At 54.5% G+C, this 26,129-nt stretch overlaps 1 protein-coding gene and 1 long non-coding RNA gene across 2 annotated transcripts; one reads left to right on the top strand and one right to left on the bottom strand.

The window, feature by feature from the left end:
• Window positions 1-682: 682 nt before the first annotated feature.
• ROBO3 (roundabout guidance receptor 3) lies at window positions 683-15,944 on the bottom strand. Its single transcript, XM_033097225.1, has 28 exons — window positions 15,597-15,944; window positions 12,380-12,706; window positions 12,009-12,166; window positions 11,427-11,547; window positions 11,189-11,327; window positions 10,781-10,908; window positions 10,379-10,503; window positions 9,005-9,176; window positions 8,482-8,687; window positions 8,182-8,263; window positions 7,726-7,891; window positions 7,348-7,514; window positions 6,701-6,822; window positions 6,279-6,504; window positions 5,945-6,066; window positions 5,539-5,710; window positions 5,234-5,419; window positions 4,491-4,514; window positions 4,369-4,411; window positions 4,014-4,153; window positions 3,517-3,702; window positions 3,260-3,398; window positions 2,883-3,095; window positions 2,514-2,665; window positions 2,270-2,380; window positions 1,909-2,070; window positions 1,227-1,411; window positions 683-924 (listed from the first exon to the last, which is right to left on the bottom strand). Exons 1-28 carry the CDS (start codon window positions 15,754-15,756, stop codon window positions 913-915), a joined length of 4,146 nt encoding a protein of 1,381 aa, XP_032953116.1. The 5' UTR covers window positions 15,757-15,944; the 3' UTR covers window positions 683-912.
• LOC117017245 (uncharacterized) lies at window positions 8,230-9,720 on the top strand. The gene is made up of 3 exons (XR_004422050.1): window positions 8,230-8,307; window positions 9,024-9,200; window positions 9,671-9,720. It is a non-coding gene; the product is annotated as an uncharacterized LOC117017245 (long non-coding RNA).
• Window positions 15,945-26,129: the final 10,185 nt, after the last annotated feature.

The following is a 26,129-nucleotide window of genomic DNA, read 5'->3' as shown; positions in this document are numbered from 1 at the left end:
GGAGAAAACAGGATTTATACACACTTAGGTCAAAATACACACTTAGTGGTAGTAACGGTCAGAGCCAGGACGTGGCAGGCAGCAGCCACCTCCTGAAGGCCCAGGGGTGGGGGTGGAACAAGCAAGAAGGAACAGACCTCAGCTAATCAGCGAGTGTCACAGGCCATGGGTGAGGGAGTCATCAGGAGAATAGCATTCATGGTTAAAATTTTTAAAAATTCTGTACCAACTAGATCGATGACAGCCGGGCCTAAAGTGGCCAGGAGGTGCCTGTTTGCACATCCCTCTGGGAAAAAGCCTAAGGTTTCCCATCAGCTCCTCCTTTCTTTGAGTTTTACAAATTATTATTGCAAGGGCTTATTTCTTTGCAAGAGAGAAGATACACCCAGAGGAGACATGAAGGGAGGGCCTGGCTTGATTCTGCAAGGGCAGGCCACGTGTCTCATGGTTGGTTATTTGGAAAGGCCCCCTGGCTATAACTGGGGGGCTGGGGTGGGGGAGGGAACCCTGGCTTCAGCTCTTGTGGGAAGCAGAACACACTGGGTCTTTTAGTCCCTGTCCTCACCTAAAGCTTTTGCAAGAAAAGTTCAAAAGGAACTGCACTGATATACACCCCCTCGCAGCCTCCTTCTTCCCAGCGATGTACACAAAACCAGACAAATGGCCCAGGGCTCTGATCAGAGACTTTATTGTCATTTTTACAAATGGGCCTTAGGTAGAAAGAGATGGAAAGGGAAGAGCTGGCTCTCTGGTTTCTAAGCCAGTTCCTCAGGGAGCTCTGTGATTATTGCCGGGACGAAAGCGACTCCGTCCCTACTCCTCTCTGCGACCCATCATTTACCAGGAGAGGGGCTCCCATCCAGGCTCCTGGCCCAGGGATGAGCCCTTCCCCATGGAACTCCTGTCCAAGGGTCATCTTGGTTCCTAGAGAGACAGAAAGGGAGAGAAGCTGGTTTGCAAGGCCCGGCCAAGGGCAAACAGGCCACAGGAGAGGGTGTGTCTCTCTCCTCATCAGCCTCTGTCCAGATCCAGTTCTCCTATGGGAGCCCAGCCTCCTCTGTGATGTGTCATCCTGTCTTCATCCTTTGTCACTTGTTCCCCAGGATTCTCCCTGTCCCCTCACTCACTGGGCCCTAAAAACAGTTCTCTGTCTTCCCGTTTCCAGTCATCCCTTGGCTCAGCCTCCCCAGCCCTCTGTTCTCAGTTTTGCTACCCCTAGTCCCCACCTCTCGGCGTTTCCGTCCTGGCCTTTGGCTCTGGCTCCTGCTCCGGCTCCGGCTCCGTCCAGGACCCCGGGAGCCCCGAGAGCTGCTGGAGCCTCTAGAAGAATTGCTGCCAGCAGTGGAACAGGTGCTGGTGCCCTGGCCCCGGGACAGGAAGCTTGGTCGGCTGTAAGGGAGCCAGGCATCTTCTGCAGCACAAGAAAGAAGGGTAGCTGGGCCCAGGCAGCGGGCAGAAGACCATGCCACCCCGACGACAATCCCAGCTCTGAAAAAAGAGTTAGGGTCAGGCACACGGCTTACGCCATCCTGGCGGTTGAGGAGAAGCCGAGTGCCCAGCATATGGCCTTGACATAACACATGCTCAGAGACCCACTGGGAACTCCCAAGTAGAGAGAGCCTTGGGAAAGGAGGGGCAGAATACCGAGACCCTGCTCTTCTGTCATCGGGTTTTCAGTCCTGGGAAAGGAAAAATCTTGGGAACTTCAGGGTATTTTATTCAGAGAGAGCTAGCGAGATAAGTGTCTTTAATGTTGATCCAATACATGAATCCAGCTGAAGGTGAGGGGTGAGCTGGGTTGAAATTAGTCCATCGATGGCACTACCTGTACTGTACGATCAGCCTGCAGTCCTAAAGCCCACCTTCGTATATGGCAGTGGCCCTCCAGCCTGCCCTGGCCCTCCTTACCATCTGGGCAAGGGCCCCGCTGGATCCCCAGGGGCCCCGCCTGCACCATCCTTCTTTCCCCATTGTGCTCCCGTTCCAAGGAGGACATGCTGCCTGCTGCTCTCAGCCCGAAGGCCCAGCTTGCCTCTTCCTCCGGTGGTGGCAAGGGTGGTGGGGGCAAGTCTGGGGAGAGACCTGTTTCAGCGGAGTCTCCTGCTTCTCTGATACCTGGCCCTCTCCCCCTCCCATTCCTGGCACCAGGAGGCTGTGAATGAACAGTCCAAGATTTGGGTTTGCCTGCTCTTCCCTCCAGCCCAGAGCTCACCCTTGGTTTCCTGCCCGTCCCCCCTACTGACTGTCACCGTCCTCCAGGCCTCCTCACCCCCAGGACTGTGCTCCCGCCTGTAGGGAACAGCCTTGGGTTTCTTCCGGATTCGAGCACGGGGTCCTTGAAGTGGAGGAGTCATGGCCCCAGGCACCTGCCGGGTCCTCCCTAGAGCAGTAGGAGGTGGGGAGAGGAGCAGGTAAGAGAGAAGGTCTGGGGAGGGGCTTGAGGGGGAAGAGGAAACAAGCTTGGGGGTGGGGCATGGGGAGGTGGTGAAGAGTTGAGGATTCCATAGACTCACCTGGGGCACTGCTGGCTGTGCTGGGGACAGGGCTGGCACTGAGGGGATGCGAGGCTGTGGGGCCAACACCCAGGCCAGCAGGCCTCCCTTCATGGCTACTCAGAGTGGGCTGGGACACACTGAGAGGGGAATTTGGCCCAGGGGGTACCCTCCTGCAATGATATGAAGCCTTGGCATTTGTTCACTCAACAAACTCTGCGTGCTTACTATGTGTAAGGCACTGTACTAAACATCCTAATACTCAGCACTTTCACCCTGATACAGCCATGAGACCTCTGTATCCCCTCCATCCATCCATCCATCCATCCATCCACTGAATAGATATGTACTGAGGGCCTATAATGTGCAAGGTACTATACACCTCCCTACCTGGGCATCTGATGGAGATGGGGAATGTCAGTGGGGGGCTGGGGAGGGTCAGGAGGTGAGGGGGTGAGAGTGGCTGTGGACTGCTGTCCATAGGAAGGTGTGGGAGAGGGGGTGTCCCCTCGGGACGCAGGGACCAAGCACCCTCCACTGGATCTGGACTCTGCTAGGTGGCTCCTCTCAGGCACTGGTGGGCACCAGTCTCCTGGCTCTGAGCTGGGGGAAAAAGGCAGGAGGGTGAGGATGACTGAGTAGCCTCCATCCCTTCCCCTTGGCCTTCCTGTTACCCCTTCCCTTCCTCACCCAGCTCTCCGCCCTCCCCCGCAGGAGGCCTGGGCTGGTGCCATGTGTATGGCATCTGCAGCAGGGTGCATACTTACCTGCCCTCCAGCTCCTCCTCAGGCCCCTCCAGACAGCTCAGTTCACAGGAAGGGGGAGGTGGTGGCAGGGCTTCTGGCCAGTTGAGGGAGGGCATCTGCACAGGTTTCCCCAGCAGCTTCACTTTGCCTCCCCTGGCTCCTGAGGAAAGTAGGACCAAGTCACAGGCAAGACAGAGGCAGAAATGAGACAAGTCAGAAGGAAGTGATAGGCTAGGTCCCAGAGGAGAAGAGTGGGGTGTGAGGAACTGGAGTTGTACCACTGTCTCCCTGGCTCCATTCTGGAGGGGCGTAGGGGCTCCAGGTGCCCGCATCCCCTGAGGTGTTTGGGGGGAAGCCCCCATGGAAGGTCTGCAGCTCCTCCCCGGCTGGGTCAATGGTGCTGTAGACAGGCCCCTCAGCAGTGCCCCAGGCCGTCTGAGCCAGGTAAAGGGAGATTCCTGCTTCTGAGGAGGAGAAAGAGGGAGGCCCAGGGGAGGAGGCAGGGGCAGACACAGAAAAACAGAGGACAACAGGAGAATGGAGGGCAAAAGGAGATCCCACCAGATAGATCACTCCTCCCCACCCCAAACCTTACTTCCCAAACTGGAGTACAGGCGAGGCACGCGGGAAGCACCCCCAACTCACATCTTCCCAAGCCCTGACCAACCTCAGGAAGACTGGGGCTCCTCAGCTCCTTTCAGTGTGCCCCAGTAGGTTGAAAGGAAAGAAGGATGCTGGGGCCAGGTGTGCCCCTGAGGGAATTAGAACTCCTCACCATTGTAGTATCTGTCATCTGGGTCGGGATTGCTGGGGCAGCAGCTTCCCCTGGGCTCCTGGGCTGAGGGGCTTCGAGATGGGTGGGGCCATGAGTCTGCCAGCCATGGGTAAGGAGCGGGGCCAAGGCCTACGGGTGGCCTGAGGCAGAGCATGTGAACGTTAGGGAAGAGAGCCCGAAGAGGCCAGGGGAGGTAAAGGAGACAGAGGCAATCAGGGGCTGTAGGACAGTAAAGGTAGTGCTTGGGGTAGGAGGTGGGAGCCAGGAAGCACGGGCAGGCAGTGAGGCCTGGGGAGGAAGGGGCGTGGTCTCTCAGTGGAGAGGATTATCCTTGGGAGACAGTTGAGAGAATTACCTGGAACTGTCTCCAGAGAGGCCCTCTGAGTGCGGGAAGGACACTGGGGAAGATGAGGGGAGACCCAATGAGAGAAGAGCCAGTAGTGGGGGTCTGAACCCCACAGGGCAGAGATGGCTTACCTGCAGGTGTGTAGGCAAAGGAAGCTTCCGAAAAGAACCCGTGGGAGAAAGCAGAGGGGAAATGGGAGAAGGGTCAGAAATATCCATAGTCTTTTCCATTCCTTGGCCCCATCCCAATTCCACCGCTCAGCCTGCACTCTGGACCAGTTTCATCAGAATTTCTGGGGGTGGGACTCAGCCGTCAGTATTTTTCCAAACCTCCTCAGTGATTCCCATGTGTGGCCAAGGTTGGGAACCACTGATCCAGGTGCCTTCTAATCTCTCCAGATGCGCCCCTGACCAGGCGCCAGCCGACCCAGCCTCACAATTTATTGCCTGGGCTCCTGGCCGCACCCCTCCTACCAGCCCCGCCCCCACAAGTTCTTTTTCCCCTCCAGAATAGCCCCCTTTTACTAACACTGACCGCAGAGCCTGCTGTCTTCCAGAGGTGTCCGGGGGCAAGTCTTACCCCTACCCAGACTCAAGCCCCGCCCCCTGCGGGCCGGGCCCCCCTTTCCCCTAGTCGGGGCGGGCTCCAAGATCTGCGGTGCCCATCGGGCCTCTCCCCAAGGAACTGAGCTCCAGCTCCACCGCACCCCGATCCCGACCCTACCCTTCAGCGGTGGAGCCCGCCCCACCCTCTCTGCAGCCGGCCCGCCTCGCTCCTAGAGGGTTGCTCTAGGCTCCGTCCGCTCCCAAGGCCTCCATTGTGTCCTCCCGCACCCGCCGACGCCCCTGGCCCGCTGCCCCCGGTGGGCTCTCACCCGCGTAGTGACTCAGTTCCTTGCGCTGTCTGCGGCGCCGGCAGAGGGCGCCGCCGAGCCCGAGCAGCAGCGCCCCGCACGCCGCGCCGCCGCCCGCCAGGAAGGCCGGCTCCCGCAGCACCCTGGCCAGCCGCTCCGCCAGCCCCGGGCCCATCTCAAGCGCTGGCTCCAGTTCCGACAGGGACGCTGTGGGGGTCAGAGAGGTGAGCGGTAGGGGCCTGGAAACCAAGGAGCCATTCCGAGACCCCCTTAACTTCCCAGCGCCGCCCTCCCTCTCCCACCCCTACCCCCATCTCGGGACTCACGCAGCTGCACCAACACCGGGGCACTGGCAATGCCCATGCCAGCGCTGGTGCCCGCCGCGACCTGGGTCCGGTAGGGGACACCTGGCAGCAGTCCCCGGAGCACCAAGGAGCGCGCCCAACCTGCCGCAGACCGATTGAGGTGGAAGCGGCTCTCATTGCCCAAGCACCAGATCTGGGGGGGCCAAGAGCCATGTTTAGAGTCAGAAATGGGATTCTGAGCCTCACGTGGAAACTTGACACTCTGAAGAGCAGAGGGGCCTTAGCCAGGCATAATTCAGCCTGAAGAGAACACTCTGAAACCTCTCTCCTCTGCCCCAACCTCACCCCCAGCCACAAAGCCAGTTGCCTCCCTAATCCTTGCCCTAGGTCCTCTCCCTCCCACCCAGTCCCTTCTCACACCCTGTACCTGGTATTCCTTGATGACCCCATTTTGCTGGGAGGGGAGTGGAGGTTCCCAGGACACAGTGATACTGCTGTTGCCTTCACCCCCCAAGGCCACTGCCACTCCCTGGGGGGGACCACTGGGGGCTGGCCAGGGTGGAGCATGATGAGAAGGACACAGACGGTCATTGCAAGCTGCCCCTCATGACCCAAATTCCCTCCTCCGAACTCTAATATCAGGCAACTGAGAGGCACCCACCTTCCTACCTGCTCACCTTGCTCTCCCCCTGCAAACTTTCACCCCCCCCACTCCCACTCGCCTCTTGTCCGTCCAGTAGCTCTGTGCCCTGCCCCCTTACCCTCCTCAGGAATGCTCCTGGTCACCAGGGGGCTGTCAGCCCCTAGTCCCTCTTGGCCTTGGGCTTGCACCTTGATCTGAATTTGGGTCCCTGGGGGGAGTCCTCTTAACACAGTACTTTGCTGGCTTGGGGAAGGTAGGTCCAGTACCGTCCACCTTCCTCCATCAGGACCTGCTACCCTCCAAGACACCCGGAAACCTTGCACCAGCTGGACTGGGCCGTCTACCTGTAGAGGCAGGCGGAAGCATACCAGAGGGAGAGGCTAAGGCCACATAAATCCCCCAGACCCAGCCCCCCCTCCACTCACCCATCTTCTCCAGCCACTCACCTCCCACCTCCCACTCTCCTGTACCCATTCTTGGAGGCCCCCAAGTCCCCCATCATCATCTCTGCCCTTCACCTCATCCCTTTGCTGCACTCACAGTCCAAGACAACTGCAGGGTCCGGGGCCCAAGGACTACAGGCTCCTGGATACGCACAGCCACTTCAGCCAGTCCCCGCTGGCCTTTCCATGGGTCCTCCACTGGCCTGGATGGGTTGCTGTCTATTGACCAAAGAGCCCACTTAGCAGAGGCCAGCCGGGACAGGGCGTCAGAAGTGACAGTGTGCTATGTCCTGCCTCTGCTGTGCTACACAGACTGTACCACTTTGTGCTCCAGAGTACACCCCAGGGTCAGGAGGATAATGTCCAGAGGTGGGCCAGGTGTCCAGTTACCATGGGTGTCTTTCTGCATAACTATACATGCACCCTTTAAAGGCTCTTGCTTCATCTCTCACATGAAGATGACCCCTCCAAGGTCCCTTCTAGTCCTGATACTCTACATACGCTGTGCGTTAGGGACTCAGAAGTGAGGAGCTACCAAGGTGACTGAATCAGTCTCCCTCCGTCTCTCTCCTCTTCTCTTGTTCCCTCAGTGAGAGGGAAGCGTGACCTCCTGTTCCAGGCTGGCCGCCAGAGTAGACCTGGCACAGCAGGAAAGAGCTGCCATGGTGCCATGGTTTCGGGGGGACGAGTGCTCTGCAGTGTCACATGTCATACCCGTGAGCCAGGGACCCTGACCTTACTCACCCTGGGTGCGAACAGGCTCAGAGACAGGGCTGGGCTCACTGAGGCCCCAGACTCCCACAGCTCGTACCAGGAACAAGTAGATGGTGTTGGGCTGCAGCCCGCTGACGGTATGTGTCTCCAGCTGCACGCCATCTGCGACTGTCCGCCACGTGTTGCCAGCTGCTTGGCTGCAACAGGAATGAGGTGACAGAGTTGTCTGAGCCAGGGCCCCCCCCCCCAACTGCCTATCCTATCTCATCCGTTCTCTATTGCCCCCTACTGCCTCCTCATCCTGGGCAAGGGAACTGGCAAACCTTTCCCCACAACAGCAAAGACCCTAAGGACACAGGATCCCCTCCTTTTAACTTTCCAGGTTTGCATTCAAAACATTCTCCATACCTGAAGGCCTCTATCACATAAGAGGTGACTGTGGCCCCAGCCATTGGGTTGGGCTTCCAGGTCAGGGTAATGCTGTTCTTGGTGATCTCAGTGACCACTGGCTGAGAGGGAGGCCCCGGAGGGGTACTGGGCTCTTTAGAGGGGTCTGGTAATTCTCCCCAATCTTCTGCAGTGAGGAGATAATCTTTAAGTAGAAGGATAGGAAAAGGATGTAACCTGCCTCCTTCCCAGGGAGCTGTGGAACTGTGACAGTAGTGATGGTGGTGAGGGAGACACCGGGCACTAACCCTAGTCACATCTACCTCCCAAGGGCACCGTTCCTTCCTCCTGCCACCACCATGGCCGTGGTGTTGTGCGAACACAAAATCAGTCCTGGGGTTTGGTGAAGTTTTGACCATCTTTAAAGAAGGTTTGGAGAAAGGCGCTGGCAGAGAACGGAACAAAGGAAAAACTCACCCTGCCTCCTAAGCCAGCCACTCCATGCGGCCTCCCCTGTGGAACTCTTGGCCACACAGCTGTAGAAGCCCATGTCTGTCTCCTGTAAGAGAGGACAGAGGACTGGTGAACTGGGAGTGGAGCAAGGTAGGGTGACAGGGTGGGACTGGGTATTCAGAAGGATGGGGAGGAGGTTGTACACGCTAGGTGGTCTGGGGGAGCAGAGGGGTGGGTAGCGTGGAGCCAGAGTCCCAGCGGGTACTTACTGGGGGTTGAGCACATGGACATTCTCAGTTACTTGGGCCTCAGGGAGAGACTCACCTGCACATTGGCAATGTACAGGGTACCATTGGCCATCAAGCTGAGCTGGAGATCGTCCCCCTGCAGCCACTGCCCATCCTTCTTCCATTGGACACTAGGTTGGGGGTTCCCGGTCACTCTGCATGGCAGCCACACAGCGGAGCCAAGTGCCAGCGTCTGATTGGCTGGTCCCTGGAGGATGATGGGAGGCAACCCATCCATGGAGGCTGAGAGAGGAAGAATGTGGGCACCTCAGGGGAGGATCCTGCGTTCAGGCAACCAACCCTTTGTCCGCGTTCTCTGCTCCTTCACATAGCACCCTGCCCCAGATACTGGAGGGGCTTCCATGAGAAGCTGTAGTCTCTGCCTGGCACCAACCAGCTATTAATGGCTTTTGAGGCTGATTTCCAAACTTCGTGACATGTCTCAGGAACATGTCCCTCCCCTTGCAGACATATTGTATAGACTCCATGAAAAACAAATGTCTTTAAGCCATTATTTCCTCCCGTGCTAGGGATCCAGTCTTCTCTCCATGAGCACATACCTTCTTTCACCTCCAACAGGGCCTTGGCCAGGATGCTGCCAGCCACACTGACAGCTTGACACACGTAGTGGCCAGCATCCCCGCTCTGCACTTCAGTGATGTTGAGCTGGCCTTTGGGAGAAACTAAGAAGCGCCCTGTAGGCTGAAGGGACTGACTGGGGAAGAGCAGGACCTGGGGACAGAGCAAGGCACCAAGGTAGGGGATGAGGAGGCAGCTGGCAGAGAGAGCTCCGCATTCCCATCACTGCCAGAATCCAGAACATTCCTAAGCTTCTAGTTCATTCTCGGTCTCGGCCAGTTATGTGACCTTGGGCAAATCAGTTAAACCTATTTACAAAAATGAGCAATTGTATTAAATGATTTGTTGGTGTACTTCCCAGCTCTGTGCAAGCAATTTAAACTTACTGAGCCCCGGTTCCCCCAAATTTGACTCTTAGAGGATAGTTATGAAGATTAAACGATGTAATCATATGACACTCTTTTGATATATTGCATGATAAATGTTAAATGCTTCCCCCTTCTTTCCAGCTCTAGCATTTTACATTTGATGTACACACGGAAGGTAGCGAAGCAGGTTTAGGTCTCAGGGTAAATGGCACCCTGTTGAGCACCTGACTGACACCTAGTGCCACCCTTTGCTACCACCGGCATTCTTATTCATTTCAGAATCTAATGAAAATGCAGCTGTCTCTGATGCTAGAGAAGATCCTGGGAAAATTGTGGCTGGTGGATTTGGAATGAGGTAGTGGATGGCCTGGTTTCCTAGTGGGGCGGGGTTCATCAGACTTATTTTACTATCCTGATCCCGTTTCCCACTGGCAAAATTCTCACCCTTCCCTTAGAGGGAGTTACTTACGTTGCAACTTCAGTTAATAATGTTCATTCCAGTTGTATATTCTGGGATTTGTTTGCTAAGGTTGAAGAAGGGTGACTGTGAGGGCCCCCTGGTGGAAGCCTCTTGTAAATACAAGAGAAAGTCACGTTCTACCGGAAAGCAGCTTTGACACAGTGCATGCTACTTGCTTTCCACCGGTGTGTTAAGGCCCAGGCCCCCGGGGTCTGGGGAAAAGAGGGATCTAATTGGATTGGTACATCCTCAGGACAGCCTTGCTCCAAAGAGGAAGATTCTCCAAAGAATTACTATACAGACTGTTCCCTATCACCTAAACATATTATCATTTATTTTTAAAGTGTTCGATATGTTCCTGGCCTTTTACATTCATTATCTTATTTAATCCTCCCAAATAACCTGCAAGGGTTTCTGGGAGGACCAAAGGTAAAGCAGAACCCGAGAGAAGTTTGCAGAACGTAGAAGGACGGAGGCTAAGACCCAGAGGAGAAGCGGAGGGGAAGGCTCTAGGAGCTGGCACCTACTTGACTTCCCTCCTTCTGCCAAAAGATGGCAGGTGGGGGGTTTCCTTTGGTCTCGCATTGGAAAGTCACACTCTCTCCAGGAGCCGCCATCTGGTCCTGGGGCTGAGTCACCAGCTGGGGTGGGACTGGGAAAGGGAAGTGAGAGAAGGAACTGGGAGTCAGGGGTACTAAGAAGAGAGCTTGAGGGAACAGGAAAGAGATGCCCAAGCTTGGCTTAAGTAGAAACAGATATCCATCCATCTCTTGCTGAAGCCTGTTGAGCTTTTTCCTTCTCTCTCTCCTACAAGTCTCAGGTGACCCCACATCTTCCACTCTTCCTTTCTCCCTCATTCTCCACTTCAACCCACCCTCCATTTTCCCTCATCTCACCCCTGCTGCAGGCAGTCCCAGATGGGACCTTACCGTGAACACTGAGGGAGCCAGACGCTTCTGCTCGGCCCACGCTGTTCTCCGCCACACAGGTGTATGTCCCCTCGTCTTCAGCACTCACACGCCCAATCCAAAGGCTGTGGTCACTCCGGATCTCATACCTGCTCCACTCCCCACCCCCAGGCTGGGTTGGCCATAGCTATAGACCCCTTCTGTCTCCCCCAGGACAGACACCAGGGCAGGGCACGTGGACAAGGCAGGCCTCAACAGAGACAGAAGCTCTATGAATGGAGGTGGGGATAGGGCAAGGCCATGGGCTCTGGGAAAAACAGACTTCTCTGTGCCTTCAGTGAAAGGGCGTCTGCCTTCCATTTTTCTGGGGCAGGGTATGCTCTTGAGCTGGTTAGGTCTGCTCAAAGGCGGGAAGAAGGGGCCCCTCACCTGCCTGTGGGCAGTTCCCCATCCTCCTTGCGCCAGTATAGATGAGGTGGGGGATCCCCCTGCACCTCACACGCGAAATCCACAGGGGCATCAGCCAGGACCACCTGACTCACTGGTCTCCGCAGGAATGAGGGACGCTCTGTGGAGTGGGAGTGAGTGAACAGTCAGGAGGTCTGCACAGCTGTGGACTCCCAAGGCCCCACGCTCCCATAATGCCAAGACTCCACCGTGTGCCTACCCAGTACCACAAGTTCGGCCGCCCCACTCTCCCGTTCTCCTGCCATGTTGGAGGCCACACACACATAGGTCCCTGCATCACTCTTGTGTGTATGTGACATCATCAGCTTCCCTCCACGGATCTGCCGAGTAATCACAGTAACGTTGGTCCTTCATAGCCAGCGAAGCATATTTATTTACTTCATCCTCATAACAAGCCCACGAAGAAGACCAGTTAAGTTGATCCACTGAGATAAGGAATCTTTAAGTGATTTGCCCAAGATGGAGTTCAGGTCTGTCTTTTCTCCTACGGTTCCCTGGGGCATCACGCTCCCCTCTACCTTATTCCAAGTTCATCCTACCTATCCTCATTTACCCCTCACTCAACAGCTGGCCGCAGCCTCTAGTCAACTAATTCCCTGATCTCCAATCTGCCGCCTTATCCCCCCAAGACATTATTCCCTGCCCTCCAAGACCCTTAGATTCAGGCCTTCCTCCTTTGAAGCATGTTCCAGACCCCTAACATATGGCCACACCCCTGATGACTTGGGAATGGGGGCGGCCTAGCCAGGGTATTGGATCCCCAGGCTTGGCCGGCCCTCACCGTGATCCTTCCCTCCTCCTCCTTGACTCGTGCACTGCCCTTCTTCCAGGACACCAAAGGCTCCGGGTGGCCTCTAGGGGGAATGCATTCCATTACCGCTGGCTCCCCTACTGCCACCACCACGTTCCCGGGAGACTGCCGGAAATCATCGCGAAGGACTGAAGGGAGACAGAGAGAGAGAATGTGAATAAGACCAAAGGATGTGAGATGGCCTAACAGGCATGGACATTAGAGACCAAACGCTTAGTCCCAAAGGAAGATGCTGAACGGGCGGCGATTGGGGCTGGTTCCGGATAAGATTGCCCCGCCTCTCCCACCACCCACCACTAGCACCACCACCCCGGCTCTGGAAGCAGCTAGCTCTCTCTCACCCGCCACTTCCAGTGAGGCGTTCCTGCTGGCCGCGGTCCCCAGGTAGTTGCGCGCCACACAAGTGTAGACACCTTCGTCTGGCCGTGCACGGCGCCCGTGCACGATGCGCGGGAAGAAGAGGGCGCCGCTGGGCAGCAGCAGGCGGTGTGCGCGCGGGTCCTCGCGCGCGGTAGCCACGCGCGCCCCATTCTTGTACCACTCGATGTTGGGCCGGGGCCGCCCCTCCGCACGGCAGGGCAGCGTGGCCGATTCGCCTCGAGACACCAGCAAATCTGGCGGCTGCTCCACGATGCGCGGCATCGCGTCCTCCGGCCCGACCCTTGACCCTGGGGGCGCAGAGCATTCAAACTTGGAAACTGGGGAGAGATGGAGGCTCCAGAGAGAAAAAGGACCCTGCCTGCCAGCCTTGCCCACACCACTCTCCTCTCTATAGGGTCCGGTATCTCCTCAGAAGACGTCCACGTTCTTGGGCCCCAAAGGAGGTGCCTACAGACGGGCAGATAAAACAAGGAACCAGGGCACCCTCCTCCTTTCCTGCCAGGTCTAAGTGGGTTGTAAAGGGCCACCCCCACCCGCGCCTCTAGCCGGTTCAGCTCCCGCCCGCACTGGTTCACAGATGTCCTTGTTCCATGAACAACCATAAGCGGGGCATCAGGGCCAACAATGGGTTCCTCGCCTCAGCGCGGTCCCGGGCAGCGACATGGAGAACGTGACCCAGCCTGGGGTCCCTCAGGACAGGAAAGGCGTAAGTGATGAGCGGGGCCTGGGAGCCCATGAACAGGCACAGAGCTCTTCTACTGACACCCCAGACAATCACGTTTTGGGGTCCTGTGAAGTCAAAGGAATTGAACGAACGCAAACGGTGGTGGAAATGGAACGCTCTCTTCTGAGAGGGCACACTATTCTCCAGGTTGTTGTAGCCAAGAAAGGCTAAGAACCATTGAGAAAGGAATTCCTCTCCTTTCCTGGTTTTCTCGGATCGGTTCACGGCATGTTCTACTCCTGCCCCTCACTCGGCCTACAGACTTCTGCTCGCCGCCTCTTCTGCGGTGGTTTGGGATCCAGGAGTCTGGAGCTGGTTATGATCAGATACCCCAGCATCATCGAAAGTGGCTTTGAGACCCCCGGCGGCCAATAGGCGCCGCTGCGGCCCCGCGGAATCTGTGTCCACTAACCAGGGTCTAGCCCCTCCCCCCCGCGCCCCTCCCACCCTGTTCCAGAATCCGCGGCTTCCAGCCCCCGGTATGCGTTTGACTTGCACTTCTCGCCCCTACTCTTAGAAGTTCCGATGGAAACAAAGCTGAACGGCTTGCCCCTGGTGGTACTATCCTGGGGAGCGTATATTTAACGGGTTAGGGACAAGAAGTTTCCCTCCCACTTAGGGAAGAGAGAAATTTTTCTGGATTTCCTCCCTTCCATGTGAAAACTCCTGATTCTCACCCGACTCTTCTCTTCCATCCCACCCCAAGCCCAGTTTGGACAAACCCATGGTGAGCAGCACTGGAGTGGTTAAGAGCTGTGGGGGTTGGGGGTGAAGGGGAGGAGTAGGGCTGGCATCTCAGAGTTTGACACTTTCTACTGTAAGAACTTAGGCAAATTACTGAACTTCACTGAATCTCAGCTTCTTTATCTGTAATGTGGGAGTGGTGATCGGGTTGTCATAAGACCATAATGTATAGAAAGCTCTTAGGGGAAGGTTCCATAAATGTGGCTATTCTAAGATTCCCTGAGGGTTCTCCCCACCCACCTGACCTTACCTTGGCTCCTAAAGTCTTCACCGGTATCAGATTCCACTAGGCCCCAATATTCCCTCTGTCCCCCTTCACATAGTAACCATCAGGTGTAATGGACATAGACAGGACTGTTATTGCCAAGCTCTGTGCTGCTTTTGTGACCATTGGGGTACTCTCTGTCCTCTCTGAATTTGTTTCCTCAGCCGCAAATGTCATCTTCAGCTCCTTCCCTAGAAACCTCATGGAATTTTCAAACTTAGATGAGACACCGTATGGTGAAAACACTCTGTAAGAACGCTAAGTGAGCAAAGGGGTCTGTGAGAAGGGGTCTGTGCTTACGCTCCCGGGAATCTCGGAAGACAGGAGATTGGAGAATCCCAGCTCATTCCCATCTTCCTCCCCTCTCCCTCCGCGTATACCACACCCTGCCGGTCGGCACTTTCTCCTTAATTCCTGTAGACACAGATGCAGGCTTCCTTTCCCAGGAATTTCCTCCCTGTCATTCCAGGTCTCGGGAGAGGCTTCGACAGCAGCTAATGAATAGCTAACGGCCGTGCTAATGGGGCTCTGGGGCTCCACCCCAGCACCTGGAGTACACACACATACAGACACACACGCACGCACGCACACACACGTCGCCCAGGTCCCCTTTCGCGCCGCCTTCTGGTCTCCAGCACCGTGGTCGCCCTAGATTCGAGGGGGCGGAGGCCAAGGATCGGCGCTGGGGAAGAACCGTAGGGACCCCCCGCCAGGGCGCGGGGGAACGTCGGAGTCCGCGACGCGGCCGGTAGGGGGCGAGCTCCGGCCCCTCCCTGGCTCCCGCAGCTCGGGAGGAGCGCGCGGTCTCAGCCATTTGTTAATCACCTTAATTAGCGGTGACGACCTAGCCGCGGGCGCTGCCCGCCCGCCGCAGCACTTCAGGGTGGGCCGGCTGCGAGTCCACTACTGAGGGACAAACGCCTAAGTTTCCCCGAAATGGTTGCCGCCTCTGTCGCGCTGTGTAGCAAATACGTCCAAAATTTTGGTTTCCTCGCCCTCGTCCTAAGTAAGTTCTTGGAAAACTTAGGGCCCTGGAGGAAAACCTGTCACCGGCGTGGGTCACTGAGTACCCCAGCTCGGCCAAGGACAGCCGGCGACCGCGCCCCTCCGCTACCTTCCCGGCAGAGGGTCACGGCCCCTCCTAGCTCGTACTTGCCCACCCCCGCCACGATTCTCCTCTCCCGGGTTGGCTGAGGGTCGGCTGGGGTGGTGGGGAGTAAGGGACTCAGCTGCCATCTCCTCTCAACCCCTCGACCTCCGCCGATACCCACCCCCCTCAGGTGCTCAAAGCCCCAAATTATCCCTTGGTGCCCACTGTCCAGGGAGGCACTGGGAGGTCCCTCTCCATCGGAACCTGGGGCAGGAGCGCTTGGTCCACCCCACCACGCCGCCCTCCCACCTCACCCCACCCGGGATCCGACGTCCCCACGGGGCAGGGGCTTACCGTTGAAAGAGGGCTCGCCGGGGGGCAGCAGGCTCTGGTTGAGCGCCGCCACCGAGGAGTTGAAGCCTAAGAGCAGGTCGCTGGAGTTGGACATGTCCCCCGCCAAGGAGTCCGCGAACAAGTTCATCTGTAGCAGCGTTTTGAGCAGGTAGCGCAGCATGGCGCAACCCGACCGGGACCAGGGCGGGGGGCTCCGGACCCAGCCCCTGGGTCTGAGACCCGCGGGCCGGGAGCCGCAAGCCCCTCCACAGCCTCTGCGCGCTGCCACAGCCACGGTGCCGCTGTCCGGCCGGCCGGCGCCAGGGTGCAGCGCGTGCCTCCGCGTGCCCTCCTCCTTCGCTCGCCCTTCTCTCCACCCCCCCAGTGCCGCGGTCCCCCGGGAGCTGGGCGGCGGAAAGCAGGTGCCACGCCGATCACGGCGTAATTAAGGGATTAATCCGCCTCCCTCTACCCTCCCACCCCCGCCCTGACGGCCACTAGCAGGGCCGGGGACTACAGTCGCTTAGCGCAAGTTGGAGACCCCGCCCCGCGTCCCGCGTCGAGTTCTGGACACCGCGGGAGAGTTTCCCTCCTTTCTTAAAGTGCTCAAGATGAGGGAGGAGGCTCTTTCCGATGCTGTCTAGCCTGACTTTAGAACAGGAATTCTTCGTCCCTTTTCTCGGCCATTGGGGAAACTGAGGCAAAGCGCAAGAGCGCTCCTCTAGCTCACAGAACCCTGATTTCCATTTCTACCCAGGTCCCGGGATTTATCTGCGGAAGTGCGGGAGGCTGAACGGTTTGGGGCGGGAGCTGGGGATGGGTGGAGAACAATCGCACAGCGCGTCTACCCCTTTGCCCGCAGCCCCTTGGCTTGCAGCGGAGAGCCTCGGGGATGAGGTGCCCCGTCGTAACCCTAATCTGGTAGTTCCTGCAAGGACAGGGATAAAACTGCAAGGAGAAAACCCAGGGAAACCCAGACAAATCGCATCGATTTGCATACTTTTCCATTACTCTGAGTAATTTTTATTACGTGTTTTATTAAGTTGTTTCACCTTTTGGAGGAGACTGAAGGGGAACCATGGAGTGTGGGACAAAGACAAAGAGGGCAATGCTGTTTCTGTAAATGCAAGAGAAGAGATGGGCTTGAGGCAAAACTCGCGCAAATCTGTTCAAACATGATAACGTCATGGGGGGGGACGTGACCCCTCCCCTACTCCCCACCTGCTTCTGACTTTTCTGGAGTTCTTTGTACCTAAAGATCTCCCAGTCCGACACCCTACCCACGCGCACACACTTTCATAGGATGGAGATAGCACTGGGGTGTCGGGGAGAGAGAGGCCGACCTTCCTCTCTGGGGTCCTGTTGACAGGTGAATGAAGGGTTGTGGCTCAGCGGCAGGCTCTGTGTGACGAGACCACCTTTATGGGGTAGCTGCTTCTGACTAGGAACGGGACAGGTGAACAGGTCCAGATCCAGAGAAGGGGATGGTACACAGTCGTAAACCCCAGAGTAAGTGGAGTCAAAGGTTGGAGTAGCTCAGGCAGACAGCACTCAAGAGAAGCCGATACTTTGTCAAGGGCTGGGGAAGGTGTAGGTGGGGGCCTTGTCCCAAAATTCCTCCCTCAATCCACACGCCCACTCTTAGGGCTTAAAATTACCCGATGTTCAGGTGTCTTCCTGCTCCATCGCCTCAGCTCTGCTTGGCAGAGCTTGAAACACAAAGTGCTGGAGTGGAGGACAGTGGGCACAGGATGGCCCCACCCGAGGGAGGCAGCATGCTGGGAGTGGTTCTTTCAGCACCTCCTCCGCTGGTGCTGGACTAGGAGTCTGGCTCTTCACAGAGGACTCCAATCCCAGCACACCTTGAGGCTGAAAGTTGGGGTAGGTGGGAGAGGTGGCTAGTGGTATCCCTCTTCTTTCTAAAGCACCAGGATACTGAGATGGAATTTGACATCTGTCCCTTGCTCCAGGGCCAGGTAAGAAAGATGGTAAGGGATAGATTTGGAATGAACAACCCAGAAGTGTGTTCCAATCCTATATTTGCCAACTAGAAGACATCATCATTCTGGACCTCAGTTTCCCCAACTGTTAAGGAAAAACTGGACTCCTTGCTCTACTCACTGGCTTCAGATTCTCAGTTCCGAAGCCCTCTGCTCTGCCTCCTGCTGACCTGGGTCACCTGGGTTCCATCACACCAGAGGCTGAACGAGGACAGAAATCTGGGGACCCGCAGGGCGGGGAGTGCTGCAGCACACAGGAAACTACCCTGCCATGTGGCTCCTGCCCCATCCTAATCCCCTGATTTGCTCCCAGTCAGCCTCTCAGCAAACACTGGGCCTGCCAGTGTCTAGGGGCTTGTCACCCTGTTAGCGGATTTGTTCCCAGAGACGGCACAGTTAATTGGCCCTTTATGTAGGGATCAGGGCTTATTTGCTCAGAGTTCCCTAAGCGGAGGCTGCGAGTCAGCCCCTGAGCAAGGCTGTTCCCTGATCTCCATCATCTGGGTTTGGAGGCTGCACAAATAGTGGGGCCACTCTCTATTCCAGGCCCAAATCTCCTGTTTCTCTTCTACAGCTCCGCCCTTCTCCATACTTTTTCCTCTTCCTACTTTTCTTCTTGTTTCCCTCTGCTCTTTCCTTCTTTGTACTGCCGTGTATCTCAAAAATGCTCTCCCTTTAAACTAACTCAGACATAATGCCAAACGAGGGTGGAGTACTCAACTGGGGTGTACTGGAGAATAAATACCTCCCATCCTAGCTTAGTTCCTAGAACTCTGGGCCCAGTAGGGGGTGGGGCAAAGTGGGCAGAGGGCCCAGTAGGGGTCACACCCACCCCACAGGTCAGCGGCAACCCTCTCCTGCCTTCTGTCCCTGCACCTTTCCAAGTCTAGCTTCTCTCTGGGCTGTACCCACAGGCAGTTCTGGAAGGAGTTTGCCTCCATGTCCTCACGGCCTGCCCCCCACCCCAAATTACCTGCCTCTTGCTGAGAGAGGATAGGTAACTCACTGCATCTGTCTCCATTCCTACCCTGTAGACTATAGGTGCTTGTACAGCATCTAAAATGCTCTGAATACGTGCACTGTAACAGGAGGGCCCTTGTCTGGGGGTTCATTCAATCGATTTAGAAGTTTCCTCCTTAGGCTGAAGAAAGAATCAGAGTTGAGTTCAGGGCCCCTCCCTTCTGCTGCCTCAGGAGATGGCTTCTTTTCGAGGGTTTTATCAATAACAGTCTGCACTTTCGAAAGGGTAGAAAAGAGAAAAGGAAGTTTTGAAGGGCAATTGCCAGAAAGAAGAGCGTAGCAGGAGGCAGGGAGGCTGGGGAGAGTTGAGTCTGCGGAAGTAGAGGGTAAGTTCTTTCTGACGGGGTTATGGCAAGTGGTGGGAAGTTGTGTGTGTGTGTGTGTGTGTGTGTGTGTGTGTGTGTGTGTGTGTGTTTAGGGAACAAGTCATGTGGAGCCAGAGAAAATAACCGAGGGCCAGGGGTGGATGAGGTAGATGTGGAACAGGAATCTTTCTTTCTCAGAGTGGCATTTTCTTCGGTGGCTTAGTTTGCCTGGAAAATGGGAAAGGGAAATGAGAATGCATAACACAAAGGCCCTGCACGAAAGTGGTGTTAGGAACCAGGAGCCTCTGAAGGAACTCTTCACCCCTCCCCCAACACTGGTTTTGAGTGTGTGTGTGTGTGTGTGTGTGTGTGTGTTGAGGGAGAGAAGAGCTACCTTGCCAGGCGGGCTTCCTTGGCCTGGTGCCAGCACATTGGCCGGAGAATGTAGTTGGGAATTTTCAGTAAGCAAGTGGGGCTGTATGGGAGGCTCCTCGGTGGTCCAAAGCCTGCATGCCAGCTGGTAGTGGACGAAGCTGCTGGCATGTCATTGCCCAGGAGGGCAGTCGGAGGACAACCTCCCACCCAATCTCATACTGATTACTGTCACTACCTCTCCCCAACACACACGCGCACGCATACCCTGCCCAGTCCATTTACATCCCCCTGGAGCCTGCAGCCTCCCATCACTCTCTCTGCCTGGACCCCTTCCCAGGGCACTGATACACATTGTGCATCTGTGTGTGTTTTGGGGAGGGGAGGGAGACAAGGAACTAACATCTGTCCCCCACCCCCACTAGGCTGTGCCTGTGAATGGCCCAGCAGGGTTGCTGGCTTCAGAGGGCTGATGCCAGGGGGCAGTGACCCAGCCAGCAGGGGCCAGAGGGCCAAACGGGAGGGGGAATCAGAGAGCAAAGAGCAGGCACCCGATGGAAAGCAGACAGCAGGGGCCTGCCCCGGCAGGAGCCAGGGTTTGTTGGCTCAACCCCGGGAGCTGCTGAGATAATAAGCCAGGGCCGCCTGCCCAAGAGAACCTCTTTCCCCACAGGGTTCCAGTAGAGGAGCCTGTAGGGAGACACTTTGTACTCCACTCCCCCAAGTCTGGAAATCTGGAGGCAACTAGGCAAAGTGTCCACATCTTGGTACAAATGGAACAACAGCTAGGGGAGCAAGAGTGTTCTTGGTTCCTTATGGAAAACTTGGTACAGAGCAAGCCCTCCATAAATACTGGTTTAGTGAACGCATCTGATTAACTGCCCCCTCACAGCCCAGTAACCTTTCCTGACTCTCTACACTTCTCTCTCTCTCTCTCTCTCTCTCTCTCTCTCTCTCTCTCTCTCTCTCTCTCTCTCCATGCCACTCCAGTCAGTTTCTGAGAGATTTTCCATCAGCTCTGTACCTCCTGCCCACCTCCATTGCCACTGCTTTAGTCTAGATTCTCGCCTTTCACTTTGACTATTGCAAACTATCTCCCTGCATTCAGTCTCCCCCTGAGATCCATCCTCTGCTGCTTCGGGGAGTTGTTCAACCCCCATTTAGTAAGCACCTGCTAAGTGCCAGACACTGAGCTACATGCTTGTCTCTAATGTTCAAACCTGACCATGTCACTTGCCTACCTAAAAATATAATGGCTCCTCAACTCCTACAAGATAAACCTCACATATGTGGCACGCGAGACTTACCACAGTCTGGATGCCGTCTGCCTTTCCAAGATCTTCTCCGTTACCTGCCCTCTTCACTCCGTATCCTCTGGCCGTCTGTATCCCACCACCATGCTGCTTTTTTCCCCATTAATGTCTGGTGCTCTCTCTACTTCTATGCTTTTGCTCTGGCCAGTCCCTCTTCCTGAAATGCCCTCTTCCCTCTATTCTCCACCTGCTGGATTCCTTACTTACATCCTGGCAATCCAATTCAGTCACCTGATTAATGAATCTTCACTGACTCTCCCAGACTGTAGGGTCCTCCCAGATCACTTGGTTTATTCCCCTACTGTACAACTTAACATGCGATGTTTTAATTATTTGCTTACATGTCGATCTTCCTCATAAGCTGTAAGTTCCCCTTAGAGAGCAGGAACTATATCTTTTTCATCTTCGTACCCCTGGTGCCTAACGTAATGTGTAGCATATAGTTGGTACTCATTTAGTGTTAATGAAGATATAAATTACAGTAGATACCATTCACTGTGAACTTACTATTGCCAGCGCTGTTCTAAGTGCTTTACTCATTTAATTCTCCTAATAATTTTGAATAGCTATTCTTATTACCCTCATTTTATAGGTAAGGAGACTTAGGCGCAGGAGTGGTTAAGTAATTTCTCCAAAGTTACTTGGCTAGAAAATGGAGGGTCGGGGATTTAAACTGAGGCTGACCTGTACGCTTGGTGTACCATGTCTCTGTGAAAGACCTGCATCTGACGATAGCAGAAGGAAGACTCACCCTGGTCCCGTCCTCCCCAACATTCTACTTTTATGTATAATTCTAGTAACAGAATGACTTCTACAATCACATCGCTGAGTGTAATCCACTAAGACCTCCAGAACTTTTTCTACCATTCTGTTTTTAGTTCCTAAATCCCTTAGTCCCTGGTACCTAACAGCGTTAGACTTACAGCACTATACTTTTTCTGTTTCGGGGAAGTCAGAGATGGACTCTGTTCTTTATCACGCTCTGTCCTAACTTCTTCTCTGTCTCAACATCCAGCAGATATCCACCCCTCCTTCCTCCCTCTCTCTGTAGGTGAGCACCAAATTCACAAAGGAAGAGTCCGGGGAAGATCTTCAAATCCCCTGCATCCAACAAAATTTGTCCCATTTTTCAATTAAAGAGAATATTCCCTTGCCTCTAATGATTTACTCATATATTCAGAAGGAAGTGCTTTGGGGTTAAATACATATGTGAAATGTTTTTCACCTTACACCACCAAGTCTTTATTCTCTGTGTTTCTCAGCTTGATTGTGTGTGTGTTCGTAGATTTATCTGTACTCACCTAGAACACTAGACCGACTTATCTCTGGTATCTACAGGGATTCCTCTGTCCTGGAGTCCATCCCTCCCCCTCACAGTGATCTTTGGTTTTCTACATCAGGAGGGGCTCCATTTCACTGACATCGGCTGGAGCTCAATTCCTTGGAGTGAAGATGACTCCAGGATGTCTCTGGGTTTCCCCCAGAGAAGCGCAGTCTGACCTGGAAAAGGCTCATGGTGACCTCACTCCCATTTACACAAGGAGTAGGACACCATGAGACTTTAGGATCATGCAGAGAAATCGCTACTCTGACAAGTCACGGGAACATATGGTTCCTTTCCTTCCTTCCTTTCCTGTGTCCCTCTCCTTTTCCCATGGCTTTCCTTTCCTGTTTCTCTCTCTTTCCATCTTCCCTACCGCCATCCTGCTGCCTGTTTATGTTTCAAATCTTACCTCTGAGGTCCTGATTGCATCGCTCATAAATATTCAACATTTCCTAAAAGCAACCTCTGAATGATATTTCACCACTCAGTGTTGTTCCCCTGTCTAATCAGAAATGGGGCTAGACTTTTCTCAGGGTCATTTACCTCCACCCCCTGAGCCTGCACTTACCAGCATGGGGTCTTAATCATGAAGGGACTCCCACTGTGACTTTGGAGCCTCTGATGGATTCCAACCTTGATAGGCCAGGAGACCCCTATCTCTAAATGTGAGAATTCCAAATATGCCAGTGACTCAAAGACAGGGTTTACTTATTCCAGGGCACTAGCTCTGGCATTAGAAGAGAAGGAAAGCTAGGAATGGATCTGGAGTTATGATCCAGGTAAAAAAAAGTTATAAGCACTGTACCTGGCACACAGAAGGCAGTCAGTAAATACTTTGGTTGTGATGAACGATTTCCTACAGGCATATAAAAAATGGGGGGGGAAAAAACCAAACCAAAATATAATCAATGGTTGAATTAGGTGTGAAGATATATATATATATATATATATATATATATATATATATATACACAATTTTTCCATCTTTCCCCCATTTAAAAATATATTGTTAATTAACACTGGAAAAATATAAAAGTATTGCTTTGAAAGGGTTAAGCAGAGGAAGGAGGGCAGGCAGCTTATGGCTCCAGGGATCTCCTCAGGACACAGAGCTCCTGCCGCAATGGGCACCCCAGAGCAGGCTGAGTAGCTTAAGGCCAGGCAGTGGCCAGTCCTTCCTTTCCTCCTTCAACCAATCCCTCCTTTGCTCCTTCCGAAGAAGGGTCAGTAAAGCTCTTTGTATTGAGGGAAGGAGAGAACAGAGAGTGGGAGTAGAAAGTAAGTGCAGGGAATCAAAGAATGGTAGGTCCCTTTGCAAACATCCTCCCCAAACCTCTCTTATATGATATTTTAAATAGATCTTATCCAGGCTTGGCTCCTTCCAGAGCCAGGGAGTTCTGAATCCTTCCAGAGCCAGGGAGCTCAAAACCTGGTGGAGAAGCCTGGTACCAGACAAGGCAGCTCCCACAAGGAGAATGGCTCCTGTCCATAGATACATGTCTCATCTTTTGGGCTTCGTTCTAGTTCTGCTTCTAAGAGTTGGTTGGGAAGTGGGTAGGAAGAGAAGTAGGATAAAGAAACAGATGGGGTCCAAGAATTAAGGAAAAGGAAATCTCTTGGTAAGGTTCCAATCTTAGTTGAGACATTGGAGACTGAGGGCCAAGCTCATCTTTTAACACTGCCTCGAACCATCTCTGCCCAAAACCTTCAAGGGCACTTAGATTGGCAGAGGTTGGGGGTGGGGTAGCCAGCAATGACTTGGGCCATTGTCCAAAGAAGCAGCTTCACAGCCCCCATTTAGGTCCTATTTTGGTACAGCTTAGGTTGGAGGTAGGAGTGGGGAGTATTCTATGGCGCTATTTCAAAAGGCCAGGGCTGCTGTCAGAGGAAGCTGCAAAAGTGTGTGGGGGGTGGGGGAGGGTCGGTGTGGGGACAGGGCCCATGTGTTTTGGGCTCTATTAACTGACTCCCTCCCATCCATCACAGCCCCCCCCCCCCAGGGCCGCTGCAGCCCTGGCAGCTGGGTCACCCCGGGGAGGCTGGGCTGGGGGTCCCTAAAGGGAGCCAGGCTTCAGGCAGAGCAGCCGAGACACATGTGTGCCTGGCTGGGTTGGGACTGGCGCCTCATTGAGAAGGGGGATCTCCAAGCTGGGCTTCATTAGGGCAGTGGCACTAATAGAGGAGGGGGTGCCGGGGGCTGGGCTGACAGCCAATTACTTGCTCGTCTGCATTATGGATTAACCCATCTGGGCCTGGGAGATTGGCTCTGAAAGGGGCACAAAAGGGGGGTGTGACCACAATCACACACCGAATTATCCCGTCTGAGCTCAATTGTCCACCAACAAATGGGCCTCAGGATGGGTGACCCCCTTGGGTTCTCTCCATTCTCCATCCCTGGTCCCGCAGAAAGAGCCAGAGATAATCTGCTGCCTGGTTAAGAGGCCAGGTCTGGGGTAAGGAGGACCGGGATGCCATTCCAGAGAGGCAGGGGATTTAGGTGAGGGGACGGGGTTGGAGGTAAAGTCAGAGGAGCCGGCAGCCAAGAACAGGTCCTTCCAACAGACTTTTTTTTTTTCTTTTTTTTTTTTTAACCTCAGTCCTCTCCTTCAGAGGCAAAGAAGTCATATGAAACTGACCTATCTGGGGAGACTAGGAGAGCAGAGGCCTCAGCCCAGCCTAGGGGAAAACAATGGGAGGACTCTCCGAGTCGGGTCTCGGATCTCACTCATCACCCCTTCTGGGGCTAATTGATTCCAGATATGAATAAGGGGCTCTCTGATGGTGTCTCGGAGGACCCCTGCCCTCCTCTGGCATCTCTGATGCTCTCCCAGTGGGAGCGCCCGCACCCTCCCCCATACCACCTCCTCTAGGAATAAGCCCACATGCAGGGTGATGGAGGGGAGAAGGGGAGGGGGTGCCAGGCAGGGGGCTCTCTCCTTTGGCTAATCCCCTCATTACCATCTCATAATCAGAATCACGCTTTCGATGTAAATGGGGATGTTAAATATTGGTTTCTCTAGACATGAGCTCCTTTGGAGAAAATTATGGATGCTCCCTCTTTTGCCAGTGCTGACTGGCTTCCACAGCAAGCACACTGGTGAGGGCTGGGGGCTTAAGAGTCTGGGTGGTGGGGAAGGTGGTGCTGATACAGGGCAGACTGGTGAGTTGGCCCACGAAGCCTCAATTTCCCTGATTCAGCCGGAGAAGCTCAGCCAGAGGAAACTGACTCGTTTCAAACTCATCAAGACTTTGTTGAGCTGATTGGCTTCTGGCCTCAAATTGCTCTTGACTGGAGATCAATAAAAAGGAGTTGCAGATCCCAAAGTCAGAGTCCTGGGGGAGGCCAGGTGTTCACTGGGGGAGCTCGGGCACCTTGCCTTCTTGCCCATTGCTGGAAACCCATTGCACACCCCAGGGAAGCGACCAGGACTGTCCTTCCAACTATTTCTAGATACAAAGCACAACATGAAGTTACAGCATGCTTTTCACATGCAGAGCTCATGCTTATCCTTTTACAGCAGTCCTGTGAAGTAGGGATGGCAGTTATTCCCAACTGCCAAATGAGGCTCAGAGTCATCAGGACACTCACCAGGTCCACAGAGCTGGTCGATGGCAGATTCCTGTTGGAACATGGTTCTGGGATCAAACTCAGCCTCATCCCTTGGCACCCTGCTCTAGACTTTAAAATTGAAGCTGTTATTCCCATGGGGACATGGAGACCATTTGGTGTGTCTGTAAACTGGCCACAGAGGTGTGTGCATTGAGGGGTGGGTATGGGTGGCTCAGGCAGAGGTTCTTTCCTGCTCTGCTCCACTACTAAGCTTAGGACACAGGCCACAGACTGTCGGAGAGGCCTTCACACTACCTGTTCTCTCTCTCTGTTTGGGGGCTCCATCCCTCACTGCCTTGTCTCTACCCTGGGTTCAAAACTGGAAATGAAAAATATAATAATAATAATAATAATAATAATAATAATAATAATAATGGCTTCTCACATTTACTTAGCATTTTACAGTTTACAAAGTCCTTTTCATGTGTTATATGATTAGATTCTCACACTCTCCTTGCAAACTAGCACCATGACTTACTGCTTAAGGACACAGGTTCTGGGGTCACTTCCCAGCTCCACTGCTTAGAAACTGGGTCACCCCAGGTACAGAGCTGGTTATGTCACGTTCCCTGCCTCAATACCCTTATCTGTGGAATAAAGATGATAATAA

This window comes from Rhinolophus ferrumequinum, chromosome 25, assembly GCF_004115265.2.
Source record: "Rhinolophus ferrumequinum isolate MPI-CBG mRhiFer1 chromosome 25, mRhiFer1_v1.p, whole genome shotgun sequence".
In the NCBI taxonomy this organism is placed as follows: Eukaryota; Metazoa; Chordata; class Mammalia; order Chiroptera; family Rhinolophidae; genus Rhinolophus; species Rhinolophus ferrumequinum.
The sequence above is the reverse complement of the archived record's forward strand: the minus strand, read 5'-3'. Positions and strand labels throughout refer to the sequence as shown.

What these genes read in the sequence shown, in the direction of transcription:
- ROBO3 (XM_033097225.1), bottom strand. Translation starts at nt 15,756, where the DNA reads ATGCTGCGCTACCTGCTCAAAACGCTGCTACAGATGAACTTGTTCGCG. An exon ending in CTTTGCCTACACACCTGCAG is followed by an intron (nt 4,412 to 4,490) that starts GTAAGCCATCTC and finishes CATCTTCCCCAG; the next exon opens with TGTCCTTCCCGCACTCAGAG. An exon ending in GCGGGAGCACAGTCCTGGGG is followed by an intron (nt 2,071 to 2,269) that starts GTGAGGAGGCCT and finishes GTCTCTCCCCAG; the next exon opens with ACTTGCCCCCACCACCCTTG.